Source organism: Ceratosolen solmsi, unplaced genomic scaffold, assembly GCF_000503995.2.
Source record: "Ceratosolen solmsi marchali unplaced genomic scaffold, CerSol_1.0 scaffold31, whole genome shotgun sequence".
Taxonomy (NCBI): domain Eukaryota; kingdom Metazoa; phylum Arthropoda; class Insecta; order Hymenoptera; family Agaonidae; genus Ceratosolen; species Ceratosolen solmsi.
Genome location: NW_011948432.1, coordinates 1,059,816 through 1,081,570, shown reverse-complemented (window position 1 = coordinate 1,081,570; position 21,755 = coordinate 1,059,816). Strand labels below are relative to the sequence as shown.

At 32.2% G+C, this 21,755-nt stretch overlaps 2 protein-coding genes across 2 annotated transcripts in view; both read right to left on the bottom strand.

The window, feature by feature from the left end:
* Positions 1-2,277: 2,277 nt before the first annotated feature.
* On the bottom strand, positions 2,278-5,304 carry LOC105364389 (uncharacterized). The gene is made up of 6 exons (XM_011502301.1): positions 4,768-5,304; positions 4,362-4,449; positions 2,826-4,166; positions 2,630-2,741; positions 2,390-2,486; positions 2,278-2,324 (listed from the first exon to the last, which is right to left on the bottom strand). The coding sequence occupies exons 1-6, from the start codon at positions 4,922-4,924 to the stop codon at positions 2,278-2,280; spliced, it is 1,842 nt and encodes a 613-aa protein (XP_011500603.1). The 5' UTR covers positions 4,925-5,304.
* Positions 5,305-5,696: 392 nt separating this feature from the next.
* Positions 5,697-21,755, bottom strand: part of Cdk12 (Cyclin-dependent kinase 12) — a 17,072-nt gene continuing 1,013 nt past the window's right edge. Inside the window, exons 2-15 of the mRNA XM_011502170.1 lie at positions 18,394-19,517; positions 17,618-17,988; positions 15,644-16,196; positions 14,523-14,934; positions 13,477-13,542; positions 12,118-12,762; positions 11,037-11,464; positions 10,758-10,954; positions 10,465-10,669; positions 10,114-10,382; positions 9,686-9,859; positions 6,947-7,241; positions 6,469-6,589; positions 5,697-6,416 (exon numbers count right to left, since the gene is read on the bottom strand). Coding sequence (XP_011500472.1) covers positions 6,142-6,416; positions 6,469-6,589; positions 6,947-7,241; positions 9,686-9,859; positions 10,114-10,382; positions 10,465-10,669; positions 10,758-10,954; positions 11,037-11,464; positions 12,118-12,762; positions 13,477-13,542; positions 14,523-14,934; positions 15,644-16,196; positions 17,618-17,988; positions 18,394-19,509 — 5,127 coding nt within the window. The 5' untranslated portion in view covers positions 19,510-19,517 and the 3' untranslated portion in view covers positions 5,697-6,141. The remainder of the gene's footprint in view (positions 6,417-6,468; positions 6,590-6,946; positions 7,242-9,685; positions 9,860-10,113; positions 10,383-10,464; positions 10,670-10,757; positions 10,955-11,036; positions 11,465-12,117; positions 12,763-13,476; positions 13,543-14,522; positions 14,935-15,643; positions 16,197-17,617; positions 17,989-18,393; positions 19,518-21,755) is intronic.

Genomic DNA, 21,755 nt, shown 5'->3' with positions numbered 1-21,755 from the left:
GCCCCGATGGCTCTCGATTATTTACAAAGATGTACATGGTGAGCAGCGATCCGAATCAAGTCTATGTGTAATAATTCTACTGACTTTAAGTTTTCGAAATTATTGGCCATTGATTTATTGATACTTGAAAATTTTACGTCCTACAATAAATAGTCCATCTTCGATATTTCCTTTCATTAGGTTATTTGGTTTTTACATGTCCCACAGTACGAATAGCATTAATTTAGTTTTTTATTTCTATTTTATGGGGACTCTTGTGTGCCGAAACCGTACACAAATCACTCGCGTATTACGTAAAAGAAAAACGAAGAAAACAATGTTGACGAGGCCGTAATTTCTTTCAAATGCATATCACAATTCGTAAATATCTTGCACAATTCGTAATTTTCAATAGTCTTCGTGAAATCAGAATGGATTTTAATTTATCGGCCTATACATCGGCTCATGAAAATCGTAAGTATTAAATAATTGGCAAATGTTATGTAATGTCATTGGCGAGGCTTTTTGAAAATGTTTAATTCTCTTTCCTTCATCATTTAATAATGACATCGCTGATACTTTGAGAAAAAGTAGACTCGTAATGCGCATTTCTTACTTGCTCTGGATAAAAATAAAGATACGGTGATTCATTGCTTTGTCATAGAAGTTGATCCAGTATCCTCAGGATTTTCATGGTCGGGCTGCACAATTTCTAGGCTAAATGTTATGTACTACTTGGTGCAATTATTAAAAATGTAAGGGCTCAATGATACGGGATCCTCGCGCATTTTACTTTCTCGATGAAGGACTACCTAATATATACTAAATGTACCATCTACTAATGTATGAAAGTATACTAAAAGTACTACTATAAGTCCTTGATAAATATTTTACTATATGGTGTATAACAATGTCAAAGGTATATGATAGGATAAAATGTTTATGGCTCAATGTATATATCCTAAGGTAGGACCATGACAAAACTACAATGGAATTTTTAATTTTATTAAAAATACAATTTTCTAAGTTAATTTAATGTTATATTCTTCAATGATATTTTCATAATTATGTATTTGTTACTTATGTGCTATGTATAAATGTCACGTATGACAAATTGAATTCAGATTATAATTGAATTTACATATTTTATACGAATTAAAAAATTCAAGTTCATGCTCATATGCATTGTGACTGCATTTAGCTTTACATATTGTTTTTATATATTAAACAAAGTTAAGACGATAATTTTCAAATTGACAAAAATAGTACATTTTTGCGATTTATAGTTCTTAATATTACATTTTATCAGATGCACCTCATTAACATGTCTGACTGATGTAATTCATTATTATGTAAGTAAAGAAGAAGAAAAAAAAAGGAATCATAATCGTAAAAGACTTAATCAAATCAGGATATATAATTATATGTAAGATGACAGAAAATAATATCAGCCTTGTGGTGCCAGCCTTCCACTTGGTTGGGTTGCTTTTTATGTGAAGGTATATTATGCATTATTATGCAGTACGATGGAGTGCGACTGATTCTGAACAGAAACTAATTTAAAATTTTTTCATTTTACAAATATTTGTAACAAACTGCACTAAAATACTTTTCTAATACGTAGTTTACTTCTAAAGTAAAATTTCATAATAATTATAAAACAGCAAGAGTTTACAAAATTTAAGCAAGTTTTAATTTAATTTCTTAAAAAAAAAAAAAAAAAAAAAAACTAACTATAATATTAATGTCTGAGTAATCATTTTTAATATTTTTTTTTGTTCTGATAATTTTGTGATTACTCAAATTTTTTATTAATTACGTGTTTTAGTCAGTGATCAGTATCAGTGATGAAACTTAACTAATTCTAATTATTCTTATAAGAGAAACTGGTCTTAAACTAAATGAGTTTGCTTAGCTACTTTTAACATCGACTTGCGAGATTCTATATTTTTGTGTAAATCAAAAATGATATATCTATATAAAAAGAAAACTATATACTATGTTACTGAAGAGTATAATATATGTTGTAAAAGAATAAATCAATCTATGTTCAAAATTGTAGTCTTTTAATATAATACAAACAATACTTTTATTAATATAAAAATATATCCATATTTTACATTGTTTTTTTTTTTTTATTTTTATAAATAACACATTATATAAACATTTACTAATTATAAGTGTACTTTTTTTTATATATAAAAATTTTACAATATGCCAGTAATTTTTATACATTCTATATTATAAATATAAATTTTTTTTTATGTGTAAGTTATACCTACATAATATAATTAATGTTTATAAAAATGAAGCGTTTGTGTCCTCAAAAACAGGATTCCAGAAACCTACAAATGCAAATTATTAATTAGTCGATAAGATATTGATAAACGTCATTACCCGTTAGACTTACTTTCTGGTGTTAAAATATCGGCTTTATATCTTCCTCTATGTTTAGAACATTCATTTTTTCGTTTTTGTTTTTCTTCCATAGATAGATGAGAATACCACTGTAAAATTACTATTCGTTAGTTTTTAAATAATTGCAATAATTAAATTAAAATTAGGTGTAAATTTTAAATTAAAATTGTTATTAATTTTACAATATTAAAAAATATTTCTTAGTTTTTTCATATATTTTTTTAATATGCACCTTCTCACAATCTCTACAGCACCACCCTGGTAATTCAGCTTTTTCAAGTTTATTTCTTACAGGTCCTTCTTTATAAGCGTGATCTGGACTTTCTCTTTTCCTACCAGGTATTCTGAAAATATATTAATTATAATTGATTATAATCATTATTGGTACTGAAGTATGTACACTATAAATAATAAATAAAAATACTCACGTATCAAAACTATTTAATAACATTTTTTTTGCCGGTGGAGTATCATATTTCATTTCATCTTCAAATTTAGTTGAATTTATGTTGTATAAAGTTACAGCATTTGTCTTTACAGTTCTTTCAACTGGAGAAAAGTAAGTTTCATCGTGGCAAGTCTTTTGATGTTCTAATTGTTTATGTTTATGTTTTTTGCTGACAATATAACTATTCCGTCGATTACGTTGTTTGAATTCAGGTGATTTTGTTACAATTTTAGTACCGTCACAACTGTTCTCACAAGTAAAATTATCTTTGGTATTATTTTCTAAATTTAAGCCTTTCGTAGTATTTTGTACATTTAATGTTTTCAATTTTGTTCTATTAACATTAGGTCTTTTATTTAGATTAAGTTTAGTTCTTAATTTTGAATTTTCATTTTGAATAGGACTTGTTTCTATTAATTCGTCATCCTTCAATGATTTATTTATGATATTTTGACTATCTGTAAGTGCAAACTTATTTATTTCAACTGATGCACTTTTTAATGCGGAACACTCCTGTTTACTAGGCAATGCATCATGTACTTTATTTTTACTATTCTCTTCATTATCTGTTTTTATATTTTCATAACTAAATTCACAATTAAAAAAAGTTTCATTATCTGTATTTTCTTTTCTATATTGACTTTTATTTTCACTCTTAATATTTTCAATAGATCCACACTTACTAACATCGATAATTGGGGCAACTTTTCTTAGTGTTAATTTGGTTTGTCGAAATTTTTTACCTTTATCAAGAAATTCGCTCTTTCCATAATTATTTTTTGAAACACTTATAATTTGGTAACCTTGATTCTTATTTTGAATATCTTCTGCTGGTATTTGCACTATATTTTCTATTGATTTAAAATTTTTTTTGGTATTTTTCTGTTCACATCCCTTGTGAAATTCATTTCCAGTTTCAATAATATTTTTTTCTATTAAAGCAGATGATGGACTTATTAAACTCACTTTACTTTCACTAGAGCTTGTAATACGCCCTGCACTATTTGATGATAAATCAGTTTTCTTTGAGGTAGTCTTTTTACGCCTACATAGAATGGGACTACTTTGCACTTGTACTAAGCTAGATTTAACCAGCGCTAGTGGGGGAGAATTCTGCTTTTGAAAATCTTCATCAGATAAAAAATCAGATGAAAATATTGGTACAAATGTATTAATATTTTCTTTTTCTCTATTAATGCTTTTATTGCAAATTTTATTATTTATTTGTTCACCAGGATCTGGGATTTTATTTGTAATTTTAAGGTTACAATTTGAATTAGATTCTAATATTTGTGAAAACTGATAATTACTGTTTAGAGAACTAAAACACAATATATAAGAAACTTTTCATTTTATATACAAATACAAAATTAACTATTTTAAAGAAAATAAAAATTTTCTCTCAGGTATAGTAAATATAACTGACAAGGAAATTAAAGTTAAAACATTTTTATATTCAAACAAAAATTATATAAATATTATTCATGATCAAATTAGGTTATAATTAATAACTTACATTTTTTGATGATTAGATTCATTTTTGTTGATAATCTGTTTAAGTTTTTCATTTATTATGGACAATTCAATATTATCTGCTAATAATTCTGCAAGTACAAATTTGTCTTATAAAATAAAATTAAACAAAAATTATTATGATATTTAGATATTTAGTAATTAAGAACACGTGTACATATTTATTAAAAGTCGATTTTATTATCAGCCATTATAAGATATTTAATTTGTTAATATGTACAAATTGATGCCATTGACACGAATTAAAAAATTTGTAATTTGACAAATTTTCCAATTTTTATATCCGCATGGAATGCAAGTAATAAAATAATTTTGTGTGTACTAATATTTATGGAAAATTGGGCAAATTGTGCAACAATTAAAATAGCGATAGTTATTGAATAACTTACTCTGATGCTTGTGAAATATATGTTGCAGAGAATGTAAAAAATTTTCCAATATGTATTTAGCTTTTTCATGACGTTCAAAATATTTAGTTTTCAATTCTTCGTTTAATTCCAACACAAATTTGAGGTTGGGTTCAAAAGAATTTGAACACCAATCCATTTTTTTACGTTATAAATTCGCTGTCGAATGAAAAAGCATAACTGTCTTAAATAAATATAGCAATAGATATTATCAGTCCTATACAATTAATCTTTTTATGAAAAGAAAGATTCATATTTTTAAACCCAGCGAATCCATAACACAACCTATTGTTGCTTTGATTAAACAGATATTGCTATTTATTATATCTATTTCTCTCTTTCCATCGTCACATGATCATCTTCGCGTTATTTCATTCGTTATATTTGGAGTCAGATCAATGTTACCAATCACATCTCTTCTCTTTATAAAGTTCGACTTTGTCGTTGTCAGCAATGATTTCACGTGTTTTCACCATTCTAACCTCTTGCATCTTTTTTTAATAACACATCTCCAAATCAATCTGGAAATTTATTGCAAAAGATAAGTAAAAAACGTAAAATTGATTACTTAATGTAGTCATACTAATTTGTATCGATTTACAATAAAAATAGAATTATAGATATTAACAAGTTGAAAAAAAAATTTACTTTACAAAATATTGTAATCTTTTGCTACATAGTAAATCTATGATTTTTATTATAAAGTTAGGATACTTTGATTTATCATTATAAGTTTTATTCTATTCTACAAATATATACAATATATTTTCTATTAATTCCTAAATTCTTTTTAATACAACATTATATTAGTGATAAAAAACCTGATTGGAAATTATATATTTCAGTCTATTTATTTATTAACATGGATTTTTTATGATATTTACATTACATTCCATAAATACATTTACAGCAAAAATACCGTAAAAATTTGTTAGACACCTAATTAGACAAATAAATACGCAAAATATAGATGTAGAACTTATTTTCAATACAAATTGATTGATTTGACTATAAACAAGTAACTTCGTGTGCACGCTTATGCCATATGTAGATCTAAATAGCAAAATTAATATACACAAGTATAGCTTATTATTTTATTATGTGTAGATTTATATTTAATTCTTCCAATTCACTTAATAACGAATCAAGAATGAATTATAAAGCTTGTAATAGATGAGCATAATAATGAAATTATTTCATTAAAATTACAAATACAATCATGTCATATGAGGCTAAAAATGGCATATTCTTAATCATTTAAAACTATTTTTAAATTATTGACAAAATATTTGCAAATGACTTATTCTTTTACACAATGGGTCACAAGTTGTACAATATGTACAAAAAAAAAAATATTTAGGAGCTATACGCAGATTGAGAGGATGTCGAGGGCAGGAAAATATTATTCTGCAGGCTAGCGACCAGTTTACCTGGCGGTCTATTGACGGTAACAGGGAGAGAATTGTATGACTCCATGCCATAACGTGACATTAGTGCAGAAAGAGCTGTTCTAACACCGATCGTGGCCAGCTGGGACCATCTTCCAGAACTTACTGCATCATCACCTGCGTATACAGCATGTGCATCAAAGTTACCTTTTTGACCTGTATTTGCAGCTGGAAAAGGTGCATCTACAAAATTATTATTTCATAATAGTTTGTATAAAAACTAATTGATACTAACCTAGCATCGGTGGATTAAGGACTGGTTGATGTGGATCGAACAATCCACTTTGTCTTGAATTAGTCGCTAAGCGAAGTTCAGTTTGTAACTCTGCTAATAATTGGGCAGCTTTTGGATCAGTCTGTTTTATAAATAATTACATAATTGTCAATTAATGAAATGTATGAACTGACATGGACAGTTAGAGAGAAATATAAACAAAGATAAACATTATAATTATACGAGGCAAGGATAATGAAATTAGTTAAGATAGCTTATTATTATATATGTAAATTAAATATATAATTTCCTATTCAAATATACTCATGAGGATGATAAATTGCACTAATTTTATTATTATTCTATTAAATTAATTATAATTTCGATTGACTTATTATTTATTACTCTACTAATTGCAACGATGGGAGAATATATTGTAATGTGTAAACATGTATACTCTTGTTATTTTTAATAAACTTGTCGATAATGAAACTTTTACCTCATTATCCGTTCTGAGAGACATAAGATCATCTACGCTGATTGGCTTTCCTTGATTTAAAGCACTAGTAAGATTACTCAGTTTACGAGCTAGAGTATCTTCATTAATGTACTCTGCAAAGTGGGATACTTCTCTTGGATTAGATCTCGCTTTTATCAATGGGGGACTATGATAACCATAAGGAGAAGTACTAAATGGACCACCTTGACCAAATATACCATCGCTACCCAAGTGTGGTTCAGAATTATACCTATGGGAGTTGTAGCCTGCCTCCATTTTCAATCTCTTAGATGATCTGAAATAAGTAACATACATAATTGATTGTAATTTATGATCTAAAAAACATCAAAATCATGAAACATTTTAATTAATAGGTTATTTTAATTTTGTTTTAAATAGTATTATTCACTACTAATAAATGTGACATAATGGTTTAAATTTAAAAGATTTCAGATCTATTGAAAATCTCAACTTATAAATATTTGTTAAATTCGTGATACTTCATATTTGAGAAATTTTACAATGTAATTTATATTAAAAATTTTACGTCGTAACATTTTCATGATTTTGTATTTAATTGTATTAAATTTATTTTAAAATTTCACTGGAGACACACAGGGAACCATAATGACATCACATGATAATGTATAAATAGCTAATGAAAGTTCAATGAATGATTCTAGCAAGAAAAGCATGTTATTATTTGTTTAGTAGGAATAAATTAAATGAATGGTTATCTTGACTTTGAAGCTCAAATATGAACACTTTGTTACAAACGTGAATTTAGAAAGTATAGGTAATTGGAAATTTTTGATTACCTACATACACTCTAAATGTGCTATAAAATTGTTCCTCTATCACATTTGGCCATTAAAATTTACTTCCTGAAACACAATTTTTTTTTACTTTGTTAGCTATTTAAATAATTTTGATATAATCATTTTTAACATCTTTAATTGACGATTTTTAATTCCACATAAATACATTTGGTGATATATTTAAAATAAGAATTTTGAATGTATTACATATAAATAATTTATAAAATTTTAGGGAAATTATTTTGTAAAAAAAAATGATGAAAATTATTAAATATGACATTCACTTTCGTTTCGACCGGACCGTTTTCTCTGCGTACGTATAGTTATAATATATACGCGTAAATATATATTTTAACGACTAGGGGCAGTAAGTAGTAATTATTTTCTACAAATATCAATTTTAATGAATCTTACCATTTGCTTCAAATATCTTGTTAGGATAAAAATTATAAAAACAGTATATAAAATTAAACTTATTTTTACATTTCTTTTTAACTAATGTAATTTTCATCATTTTTTTTTTTTTTGTTTTTTTTTTTTTTGTTTTGTTTAAAGAAAAATAAACGAAAAAGAAAATTGAAACAAAATCGAATGTTTATTAATAAAATCAGTTTTAAAATTGTACATGAAGAATATTTAACTAAATTATTTAATCGCATATATGACTCAAAAACTTTCACAGCATTGATGTGGAATCACATAATCGTAAATAAGGATTTCATGTGAGTCTTAGAATTTGTTTTTCGATTTTTGTAAAACATCAAGGTATGTCAATAAAAAATGTTTTGTTTACAAAAGCTCTTTTTTTTGTTTTGTTTCTTATTCACATGTTCCCAGTGTGTACTCAATCCTGCTACTTCATCTATCCAATATTATCTGTGAAAATCCACATTAATAAGGTATCCTTTGTATTTAATGTACTAGGATTACGATAAAGAGAGTAACATTATTTCATTACTTCGATATTAGGAAATATGTTTATCATACACACAGTATAAAAAGTGTTGACTCAAAGCAGCCATTCTTTATATTACAGTTCATTATTGTTATCATTATCATATAATCTTAGGTAATAATGTATATATATATATATATTTAGTTTTGCTTCATGAATTCCGTTCAATTAAAACTGAATAATATTAAGAGTAGACTTTAAGGCTAACGAATATTTAAAATAACCTTGCACTTAAAATTAATTTTAAATGAAATCCATAATTATTTTTTAATATACAAAATTAACGAGCTAAAGTAGCTGGTTGATCAAAGGAAAGCGATTAAGCCAAGCCTAATTCATAGAAACAGTTGAAATTCTTATGGATAATATAAATAGCATTAGGTTATTGACGCATATAACATAATGCCTTATGAACATATAACAATTTTCTTCATTTCCATATTGTCGATATTCCTTGTAGTTTGCGTTGTTGATGATGCTATACAGCTACTACTCCATTATATCCATACACTTTATTTACAGATAAGGTTTTCCTTACATATTCTCGTAGACCTGTACGTTGGTATTATTACATCATTATATATTTTTTTTTATAGTTTTCTCAAATAATTTCATATAAATTGTAGAATCTATGAATGTTTAAAATATTTATTTAAAAGAAAGTAAGATTGGCTTAAAAATATCTATCACATATAGTTGATAAACATTTTTGAATTGAAAACTTTTAAAATTTCTTTTTTCATTTTTTCTTTTACAATTCACGACATTCTAGAATATATTTGTTACAATACTATTGCATTTCTTTGGCGCAATATGCTTTTATAAGAAATTTAATTTTTATGAACAATAAAAAATATAACAAATGTTGCTTTTAATTTACAACCACGTGTATACGTGAATGTACATTCTTCAATGCCTTGCTGGAATTTTAACTGATTGTTCAATCAGCCATCTACTACTACTCACCCTCCGACGTCGGATAGGTCCTCAATAGCTTTTTGTATTCCACCTCTATTCGGCACTGACAGGAGAGGAATTCTGCCTTGTGAGCTCTCTTGTTGTTCCCTTAATTGACGTCTTCTCTTTTTACTCCACAACTCATGACAATCTTGCCACGTGGGCAGTTGTGGTGACGGCATTCTAGCGTAAAAAATAAATAATTAATATATTGGAAAAAACGTAGATTAGTCTTAAATAATAAAAATATATAATAAAAAAAAAAAAAAAAAAAAAAAAAAAAAAAGAAAATTGCAATAATTAAGTAAAACCATTTAGCAATATTTAATGAAGACAAAAGTACGATGTTTTTCATACAGAATATAAATGTTTAGAATGTAAAAATATGTGAAATTCTAAATACTCTTTGTCTTTTTAAATTAAACGAAAGCACATACTGTTCTGGTTGAACGTTTTTGAGCCAAGGACTTTTTAAAGCATCAGCAGCCGTTATACGCTTTTCCGGATCTAATTCTAACATTTTATCTAACAAATCTAGAGCTGTTGGTGGCATAAATTGAAAATCTTCTCGAAGTCGTCGCCTGTACGTCTTTTTAGGTTTTAATGTATGCCATAGTGGCAATTTTATCACAGATGGCCATACTGCGGGTGTTGGTGTCCCACAAACTTTTGAAATGATATCTAACTGCATCATTTCAACATTTGCCTAATAAAAAAATGCGAAAAATCGGTATTATATCAAGCTACTTTGATAATATTATTTCAAGTTTAAGAATTTAAAGCGTTACTTGGAAAAGTGGTTTTTTGGAGAAAAGCTCTCCCAAAATGCACCCACAGCTCCATACGTCAATAGCAGGCCCATAACGTTCCTCTCCCAGCAATAACTCCGGTGGCCTATACCACAAAGTAATTACTTTGTTAGTGTAAGGACGCTGCCTATCTTCGGCATTATAAAGTCTAGCCAAGCCAAAATCAGCTAATTTAACTTCGCCCCTAAGAATAAATATAAATAATTTGTATACGTAATGAAAATGGAGAAAGCAATGGGGAGCATAGTTTTAGCATTAATTGGTAGACGCACTTGTTATTCATAAGTATATTAGAACATTTAATATCTCGATGCAAGAAGTTTTTACTATGACAGTAATTTAATCCATCCAGTAATTGTTTCATAATGCTTGCGTTATTCATTTCGTTAAAATCAACCATTCCCGATTCTAGTAATCCCATGAGGTCGTGATCCATGTATTCGAAGACTAAATAAAACGAGCCTTTATCCTGGAAACGACAACGTAATTTTATTATGTTAATCGTTTAATATGATTATATTAACCGTTACGAATAGCCTCGATGATTTTACCTTTCGAAAATCAATGGCGTCTTGTTTATCCGTCACGATTTCCCTAAGATTGACGATGTTTTTGTGATTGAGCTGTCGTAATATCTTAATTTCTCTTACAGCCGTAATAGGAAAGCCATCTTTCTCATTCTCTAATCTAACTTTCTTAAGAGCGACTATTACGCCCGCTCGCTTGTCCTGTGCCTTATAAACCTGACCATAAGTACCTTCGCCAATTTGATCGATAACCTCGAAAACATCGACACATCGCTCTCCCCAATCTTTTCCGCCGGAAGCCGACATTGGCATGTGATTATTACGCGAGCCCCTTCTCTTCAATATTTTCGGTCTCTTTAACTTTGGCTTTGGAGGTATTCTTTCTACTCTACTTCGAGGAGGAGTGGCTGTCGTATCGTCTTCCCCGCTAAGATCTTCGGAGCCAGGCACAACTGTAATATAAACATTATATCATTGTTTAATCGTGCATTTTACTATTCACGATCTTATTAAATTTAACTGCAAGATTTTTGTAGTAATTAACTTAAAATTTTAATTATCGTATATTGGCTTTTACGGGATGTGATTAAATAGAAAAAAATTTTTTAATACGCAAGGTCTGGTAAGTTTAAAATAAGTTATGCATCGATGGAAAGTTTTACAAATTATTTTTCATATATTCAGAGAAAAGTATCCACAATTTGAAACACATCGACAGTATTAAATTCAAATTATGATGGAAAATATGAAGAGCTTAAAAGAGGGAACCGACTACTACTCACCTCTTTTTCTCTCTCACTTTTCCTCACAAATTGAGATCCGCAAAATCTTAAATATTAAATATTAAAAACAAAAACAGAACAAAAATGAATATTCACATATATACATACTGTATTTAATTTTTTTGGCCTTTAATGAATCTTTTAAAACACACTTTGGAAATTTAATTTATCCAAAAACGTTGAAATGAATTATTCCGTACGAGTATGGTAAAATTGGTAAGTTCCCTAAGTCGTTAGTTCGATAAGGGTAGCGAGTCAGACTATATATCTTTCGGTAACTTGTAATAATATTTCATTAACGTTAAGAGAGATTAAATTAAAACCTGGTGGCATGGGCAGATCCTTGATGCTCTTCCTCTGTAATCCTGGCTTTCCCATTGTGGGCGTCGTTGCGGTAAGAGCAACGGGCACAGAAGGTACAAGAATCTTCACTGCTGGCTTGGGAGTGGTGAGTATAGACATCGGACTTGGTGAGCGGCTCGGCGGTGAGTCTATGCTCTCGAGATCATTCTGATTGATGCCGGGGGGCAGTGGAAGCTTAGAAAGACTCTTGGTTTTGAAGGATACCAGCGGTGGTTTTGGCGGATCAACGGACTTAAGTGGTACGAGGTTATTAGGTGTGCTGAATTTGGCGATCGCTGGTGATACGGGGAAGGCAGATACGGATACGGATGACGGTGTCGGGACATTAGTCACGATGTGAGGATGTATGAGCGTGGAAACGGAGTTGTTGGTAGAAGGTGGAGCTGGCACAGGAAGAGGCACTAAAACAGGCACTTGTGATAGACCTGACGAAACAGACTTGATTTCGGGATGCTGCTGGAGATGATGATGATGCTGATGATGCTGATGATGATGCTGTTGTTGTTGTTGCGATTGTTGTTGTTGTTGTTGTTGTTGTTGTTGTTGTTGTTGTTGTTGTTGTTGTTGTTGTTGTTGTTGTTGTTGTTGTTGTTGTTGTTGTTGTTGTTGTTGTTGTTGTTGTTGTTGTTGTTGTTGTTGTTGTTGTTGTTGTTGTTGTTGTTGTTGTTGTTGTTGTTGTTGTTGTTGTTGTTGTTGTTGTTGTTGTTGTTGTTGTTGTTGTTGTTGTTGTTGTTGTTGTTGTTGTTGTTGTTGTTGTTGTTGTTGTTGTTGTTGTTGTTGTTGTTGTTGTTGTTGTTGTTGTTGTTGTTGTTGTTGTTGTTGTTGTTGTTGTTGTTGTTGTTGTTGTTGTTGTTGTTGTTGTTGTTGTTGTTGTTGTTGTTGTTGTTGTTGTTGTTGTTGTTGTTGTTGTTGTTGTTGTTGTTGTTGTTGTTGTTGTTGTTGTTGTTGTTGTTGTTGTTGTTGTTGTTGTTGTTGTTGTTGTTGTTGTTGTTGTTGTTGTTGTTGTTGTTGTTGTTGTTGTTGTTGTTGTTGTTGTTGTTGTTGTTGTTGTTGTTGTTGTTGTTGTTGTTGTTGTTGTTGTTGTTGTTGTTGTTGTTGTTGTTGTTGTTGTTGTTGTTGTTGTTGTTGTTGTTGTTGTTGTTGTTGTTGTTGTTGTTGTTGTTGTTGTTGTTGTTGTTGTTGTTGTTGTTGTTGTTGTTGTTGTTGTTGTTGTTGTTGCTGCTGCTGCTGCTGATGCTGCTGCTGATGCTGCTGCTGATGCTGCTGAGGCTCTAACTGCGACTGTAACGCTTGCGGCTGCATCTGTTGCTGCATTTGATGTTGTATCTGCTGCAATGGTTGCTGCTGTGGTATTTGCTGTATTGGAGGAGGTAGAGACTGCACACCTGTTGTAACAGTTATCAGACGTGTTCTTGTAATATCTCACCATCAAGGAAAGTGACTTTCAAATACGTATGGCGCAATGCTCATATGTGGATGATATTTCAATTATCCGCATTCGGAGTTAACATTTTTCTTGAGATTTTTTCACGTCTTGAATTAATAATGTCCCACAAGAATACCTATAAATTAATTAGCCCAGCATTTTTTTACTTGGAAATTCAACGATTTTATGAAGATGGAATTTTATTAGCATTGCTCTCGTCTACTTTAAAGAATGGATATAATATAAGGACTGAATGTTATTCAGTAAATGTTTAAAAAAAAAAACATAGAATTAATAAAAATTCGGAAGAAAAAAAAAGAAGAACAATTTACATGCTTAATCTTTTCTAATCCATATAAATTTACGTTTTTGTAAGGGAATATATGGTATTTAAACAAAAATGTTAAATTACACTGGGCCTATAAATATTAAAACATTCGTTTGATGATTTTAAAGCGAACCTCCACGATTCATTACAGTTGCAATCATTTTAGTCGGGTTATTTACGTGTCTCCATATATTTCAGGATTGCAGCTCATTCTTTTAAAATTAATATTTGAACAATTTTAATAATCATAAACTTCTCAGCACTTAAAAGTCACTTATAATTATAAATACTTTTCTGTGTTTGATAGTGTTTCGCTTGTGGTATTTTTCGAACACTGAATAATAGTAACAAAATAAAATTAAATAGTAAATGGTACAAATCGTCGTAACGGAACTATGTTAAGCTTGGCTCATAAAAACAAAGAAATGTTTTTTAAAACGCACTTAAATACTTATTTTCAAATTTCACATCCGTAAAAACCTAATTAAATAAAAATAGCCAATGCAAGCATAAAAAAATAATTAACAATCATTATCTTGCTTTTAAGAATTCTACCATAAGAATAAAGCCTCGCGCGTCGGCGACGGAGGCGAAGGTAAGAGGAGCCTTACCTGTGACCATAATCGTGGGATTGGTAACGACGCTAACGGGCGCATCGTTACCCAATGCCGGGGAATTATATACATGCACGGCTTGCGTGGGCATGGGGGCTCCCACGTGTATTGCCGCGTTTATCGTCGCGTCGCTCTTCTGCTGCTGGGGCACGCTCGAGATCGTCGGACCTGGCAGCGGCGGCGTCTTGCCGGCCGACGAGGTTTCATCGATGTAGGCGATTGGTGCCTGCAGTCCGGGTGCCGCCGTCGCCACTGTCGCCGCCGTCGTCGTCGTCACTGCTGACGCTGAACTGTAGACTATCGGAGCAGCTAAGCTTACGGGGACTGGGCCGTGCATCGGTGGCACCGGACTCGTCTCCACAGTCACCACTGGTACCAGGTTTGACTGTATGGGTAGCTGATTTTGTGGCTGAGGGACAATATTTTATGCATCGAACAATCGCTCCCAGTTTTGTAGGCTTAATTAATATCTTATGTTTAGGCTTGGTTAGTTGAAGGTATTATTATTGGGAAATAAGAAAGAAACGCATCACCGGGGGAAATGTTCTTCTTTTCTTTTTCTTTTTTTCTTTCTTTTTTAAGCTATTTCATTAGTAGTGGAAAAAGATGATCGCAGTCTTCGCTATATTTATCCAAATAATGCATGAACTTAAAGAAAAAGAAAGTTTATTCACTATCAGAATATTTCTATCTATATCGTTATAAATAATTATTGTATATTAGTAATAAATACTAAGATTTAATACAAATGTGTTTAATGTTTTTTTTTATTTATTATGTTTTAATCAGTCCATTCCAAATCAAAGAATTAATACAATTATTAGTATATAATAGTGAAATTGTGACAGATTATTTATTATGAATAAATTTTTTAAGTGTACGTGCTGATATTTTCTCAACATTATTTTAATATCTTTTGAAAGGAAATCCTACAGGTTAATCAACATCGTTTCAGCGTGTCTCATGCTTACATAAATATGCTCAAATCATCAAAAAATAATCATTACATTGGATTATAAGTATGACAAAGCAATATCTAGGTAAGTCGAATAATCCTTAGCGGATACGTGATATAGAATATGGCGAAATATAATTTACAAAAAATTTTTGCAGCGTACCAGATTCATCGGCATTGGGGCATTCGTCATCACGGGAACAGGTATGTCCAATACGTCGACGGTAAGATCCATACTGGGGCAGGGCGTCGTCGCGGCTGTCGACGACTTGTCATTCATCCTGTCGATGATAGTCGTAGTCGAAGACGAACCATTACTGTTGTCCTTCTCGTCAGAGCCCTCAATTATCTGGACCTCATCTTGATTTGCCTTCTCCTTCGCCGCCTGTAGCTTCTTGAACGCGAGTTCGCGCATGTTCCTGTCCTTGACCAACTCGGCAAACAGACTCGTCTCGCTGATCTTTGCTTGAACCTTGAGGTTGCGCTCGTAGATACTCGTCGGAGATTTGCGACTCGAGCGGTGCACCGGCGAAGGTATGCGCGAGATGCGCGGACTTTTTGAGCGATGCTTGCGCGAGGACTTGTGGAGTTTGCTGTTGGGTGAGCGCGATTTTTTGGGAGTGCGACTGCGCCGTCGCGAGCGCGACCGGGATCGAGAAGATTTTCGCCATCTGTGTGGGCTGCGCGAACGGGAGCGTGAAAGGTGACCCGATAGCCTGTAAGTAAGCGTTAATAGAGTATTTTATGAAAAATGGGTATCCAACTCGTTTTAATGCTGCTTCTTTATAAAAGCAATTTAATTTCTTCATCAAGACATTAAGTCAAACTTGACTTTAACAGTATTGCGCGTTATATACGCGCTGTTATATGAGCTGATAAAGACTAACAACTGATTTACTTACGTCGTGATCCATACTTGTACATACGCTAGTTTCAATTAATTCACATAATCATGCATTAATGACTTCAGAATATTTATTCATTTTAAATTATATTAATTAAAACTTCTACTCCACATTGCAATTTCAATTAAAAAAAAAAAAAAAAAAAAAAAAAAAAAAAAAAAAAAAAAAAAAAAAAAAAAAAAAAAAAAAAACACCTTTTCAGTGGATTGATAAATATAATAGGCATCTTTAATTCATATAAATCTTTAAATGAATATAAAGAATGTATTTTACATTCTTATTCTGTTAATGGTTTGCGAAGCATTTGAAATTGAATAATCATTTTGTTTCAATTAATCATTCACATCGGCTCGAAATCATCAATAATTAAAAAAAAAAATAAATAAAATCGCAATACTCACGAATATACAAATATCAAAGACTTAAGAACCGAACCACTGAGAATTTTAAAAGCACATTAAAACTTCACAACTTTGAAATTCAATATCTTCTAATGAACGAAACTTTTAAAATAAAAAAAAAATTCAGATAATAATAAACTAATTATCGTTTGCAATTGAATGCTCAGTAAGCCAAAGAACTTTGTAATAAGCGCCTTGTGAACTTTAAATAAATAATTTATATTATCATTATCGTATCTCTATTAATGATTGAAATCAAAATTTTGTTATTTTAATTTAAATTGCTATATTCTCAAAATTATTTACGTCAAATATACTTTCTTTTAATTATTTTTTATAATCCAGCCTAATAAATGTCATCTTTATAAGCTGTTAATGGTAGCGGGTCTCAACGAATAAAGCAACGATAAAAATTAACACAAATACGATGGCTAATACTAAGCATAATTTTAATTAACGATCAAGAAAATTGTAAAATGAAAATGAAATGGACTTACAACTTAAATTAAATAAAGCCATAACATTTGGAAATAAAATAACGTGAAATTTTTTAAATATATCGGAAAATAAAATCTGAAACATTTTTTAAAAGCTGCATAAATTTCACAGTTATTATTTATCAGATTGAGAGAGAAAAACGTTAAAGATTTACAGATCCGATTCAATAATCAGGTAAATGAAGAAAAAAAATCGCCTTTTCACGAGCATGCGATAAACAAGATCGGTAAAATAAAATAAAACGCAATACAGCTAATTGATGATCCGCTTACAAATTACAACTACAAGTACTGCACAGTAGCGATAATGTTTGATAAAAGTAATGGAACGTACCTGGAGCTGACGGGACTCCTGACAGACTTCCTCTTATCCCTCCGATCTTTTTCGTGGTGACGGTGCCTTCTCGCAGACTCGTCCCTTCGCCGCCTTTTGCTCGACGAGGAAGTGGGCGATCTAAGGAGGAGCTCGTCAGCTCTGCTGCGCCTGTGAGAACTCGGGCTCGGGCTGAATTCCCGACGGCGCATAGACTGCGGCGTAGGGCTAGGACTGTGCCTCCCGAGTCTATGCATCGAAGAAGGCGCGTGCCCCGAAGGACTATAGTCCCTTCGCCGTGGTGGACTGTGATCTCGTCTCCGACTCGGGGGACTAGGACTGTGAGGTCTTCGCCTGCCGGGACCGCTCAAGTGGTTCGGGCTACCGTGGCTATGGGGATGGGGATGGGGATGGGGATGGGGATGGGGATGGGGATGGGGATGGGGATGGGGATGGGGATGGGGATGGGGATGGGGATGGGGATGGGGATGGGGATGGGGATGGGGATGGGGATGGGGATGGGGATGGGGATGGGGATGGGGATGGGGATGGGGATGGGGATGGGGATGGGGATGGGGATGGGGATGGGGATGGGGATGGGGATGGGGATGGGGATGGGGATGGGGATGGGGATGGGGATGGGGATGGGGATGGGGATGGGGATGGGGATGGGTATGGGGATGGGGATGGGGATGGGCATGGGGATGTTGGTGGGGATGTGTATGTGGGTGCGAATGCGGGTGAGACTGATGCAGCAGCTGCTGCTGTTGTTGCTGTTGATGCTGCTGTTGTTGGGGCTTGTGTCTCGCGTCGGGACTGTGGTGGCCGCCCTTGGACTTGGATTGATGGTGGCCCTCGGGCGTTATCGCACGGGGTGGCAAAAGGGGCGTGTGCGGCGACTCGGCCGCGTGCCTCGGGCCCGTCTGCTGATGCAGCAGCGACTGGTGCTGGCTCGGAGGCGTAAGTTGCCGAGGTGGCGACTCCAAGTCCATGTCGCTAGGCGAACGCCGCTCCGGGGGCGTCGCCGGCGATATCGGCGAGGTGCTGTCTTTGAGAGCCATCATCGGGGGTGACGGACCCGGATGTTGCATTCGCCAGTTGGCGAGCGCCTGCGAGTGCAGCAGCTCGGTACCCGTGACGATGACGTTGGGACTGAGACTGCGCGAGGCGCGTTTCGACTTGCGTTTTTTCTTCTTGCCAACGCTCGAACCCGGACTCAAGCTACCACGGCTCTTCTTTTTCTTGTCGCGTTTGTGTTTCTTCTCCTTGCGTCGCGAACCTAATCGCCGACTGTCCTCCTGGTAGTCCGGCAGTATCGATACCTGGTGCTCCTCTTCCGGGGGTGAGTAACGTAGCGTCTTTTTTGAGTGACGATGGGGCGCGCCGGTGATCGTCTGCTGCATCGGCGGCGTCGGCGAGAGACTGATGGGCGAGGTGTCGAGGGCCCGAATCACGGGCCCCGTGTCCCCGCCACCACCATAGTAACGACTTCGTTGCAAAAGGGAGTCGGGTACCTCGCCGTCCGTGTAGCTGTTATTTCCGCCCCGACTGTCCTCCGACTGTATCTCCCCAGCTTCCGGCTCGGACAGGTCCTCGCTGCTTACGTCCGAGTACTCGACCAAGGGCTTTTTAGCCAGGGCCAGGCTTTTATCGTCGCGCGACCGCTTCTTCTTCTTTTTTCCGAAGCTACTGCGACTGCTCTTGCCGTGTCTGCGATGACGCTTGCCACCCTCGGCTCCAACGCTGGTGGCGACCGCGGCGGCGGCGGCCGCCGCCGCGACCTCGTATGCATGGCTCGAGCGACTCCCGCTGCCCAATTCGCTGCCGCCGAGGCTACTCGTGCTGTCCTTCCGGCGCACGGACTTGTAACGACCGTTGCGTTCCGCGCGTTCGATCTCACGACTGCTGGGCATGTCACCTGCTGCAAACAACAAACCGATGCTTCGTGTACTTTTTCTTCGGTAAGGCTTGTTAATTAGCTTTGCTTTAGGGGTATGATGTGTTTAACGCTGATTTACGGCCAACGATATCATGACAGACTCAAGTTCATAGTTATAAATATTTGTACGTTTTTGAGCGACTATCTGGCAAGTTCTTACTTCACAACTACAGTATTAGTGCCAGGGTTTCGTTTTTCTAAAAAACTTTTTAGGAAATTTGACCGAGTTTATCCTGTACTTAATAAATTGATTAGTAAGGAAATTAAAATTAGGTTAAACAAAATAAAGGTATTGATGAATGAATAAATTATTTCTTTACAAGCTGAGTTTAATTTTTTTAATAATTGTGTGTGGGGGGGGGGGGAGATTATTACTATTATTATACAAAGAAATAATTTTATCGCACACATACACAAGTTATGAGCTTTTATTTGAGGCAATATTTAAAGATAATAATCTGCACTGTTTCGGATATATATACAGTAAGGTATCGCTTTTTTTTTTGTTTTTTAAATATTAATTACTCCAACTTATATAGTAAATAACAGCAAGCCAATTATATTACAAATATTATAAATTTTTAATTCGATTCCATTTTAAATATTGTATTTTTTTTTTATATTATCTTACTTTCTGTTTGATTTGAAACAGATTACAGAATACTGCCAATTTTGAAAATGAAATTTTTTATCAAAGCTGCATAAGTAAGTATTAGCGTTTATTTCCCACACAATTACAAATCCTTCAAAAAAGATTATATAAAAGAACTATGTTGAGCATATTACATTTGTATCACACTATCATAAAAACCTATAAATTTTCAAACATTCTAATTGCAATAAGAAGCTTTATCTTACATGATTTTATAATATATATTATTAAAATTATAATTAATTTTTATACATTATATCAGAAGGTTAAATAAATAAATAAATAAATAAATATCAGTTTTTACTTTCAATAAATTAAATATGAGATTATATTACACCTTATATATTTCTTTTGTGCGTATAAGTATATAAATTAATTTTAAAATACCTAACTATGCTACATTCCAAATTAATTATAGATTTGAAAAAAGTCGAACAATTATTTTATTTATTAATTAAATTTAGAATTATTAAATAAAACAAAAACATTAAAAAACTGACTTTAATATTAGTATATTTGTTATTTTTAATTTTTATAAATTATCACTTGAATCTATATATTTCATCGATTTCCAACTTGTATTATTTCATGCTTAGCTAAATTGTATATTACAGTTCATAAAGATCGACTAAAAACTGTACTCCTTCAGATACTTTTATGTTACTATTATAACAAAAGTGGTAATGTAAAAAAATTATATAAGCAAATGAAAAATTTAATATAACAAAAACAATTTGTATATTTGTAAAGATTTTTTTGTATTAGAAGAAACATATACAAATTTATTAAAAATTAATGATACTCATTTAAAACTTATATATCACAAAAAATAAAGTTTTAATATGATAAAAAAATTTAATATCACTTTTTGTTAGTAAATAATTTTCTTTTAAATTGAAAAGCAATCTATTAAACTGACTATTTTTTGCTATATTAAATAATTGTTGAAAAATGCTAGAATTTATATTTTACCTTAAATTTAAAATAATCGAAAACCATAAAATTGTTATGCGAATTAAAAAGATTAATTAAGCTTTCATCAAATTTTTTCAGATAATCAACATTATCGAAAATCTTATATTGAATATACGAAAATATACATCATATTTCACTGAAACAATTCTTTGTAGTTGTTGTTTTTTTTATGATTATGTCTAATTAATACACATGTATTAATAAGCTTTACAATTAGATATAATCTAACATTTTATATAAAATAAAACTTGTTATTTTTCATCAGTTATGACATGTTGTAACTAAAAAAATAATGTCTAATTAAAATAGGCGTTAAATACTCATAATAAAATTATAATTTAATACTGGAACAATTTACAATATTGTATATCTTTAATACGTGACTAGTGTGAAATGAAAATATTTAATATTTGTTAGGATATTATTCAATTGATGAACAAAAATTATATTAATACATCATGACTTTTCATAAAAGTAATTTTAATATTACTGAGTACGTTAAGAGCAATTAAAAATTATATAAAATAAAAAACTGATAATAGTAAATTTTATGACTGTCCTCTTTAAAGTTAAAGTAATACTAATGAATTTGA

Bases quoted from the DNA above. Each gene is read 5' to 3' on its own strand.
- LOC105364389 (XM_011502301.1), bottom strand. From the start codon at position 4,924: ATGGATTGGTGTTCAAATTCTTTTGAACCCAACCTCAAATTTGTGTTG. The intron at 4,450-4,767 runs GTAAGTTATTCA...TTGTACTTGCAG, and splicing joins TATATTTCACAAGCATCAGA to AATTATTAGCAGATAATATT. The intron at 2,742-2,825 runs GTGAGTATTTTT...ATATATTTTCAG, and splicing joins TTATTAAATAGTTTTGATAC to AATACCTGGTAGGAAAAGAG.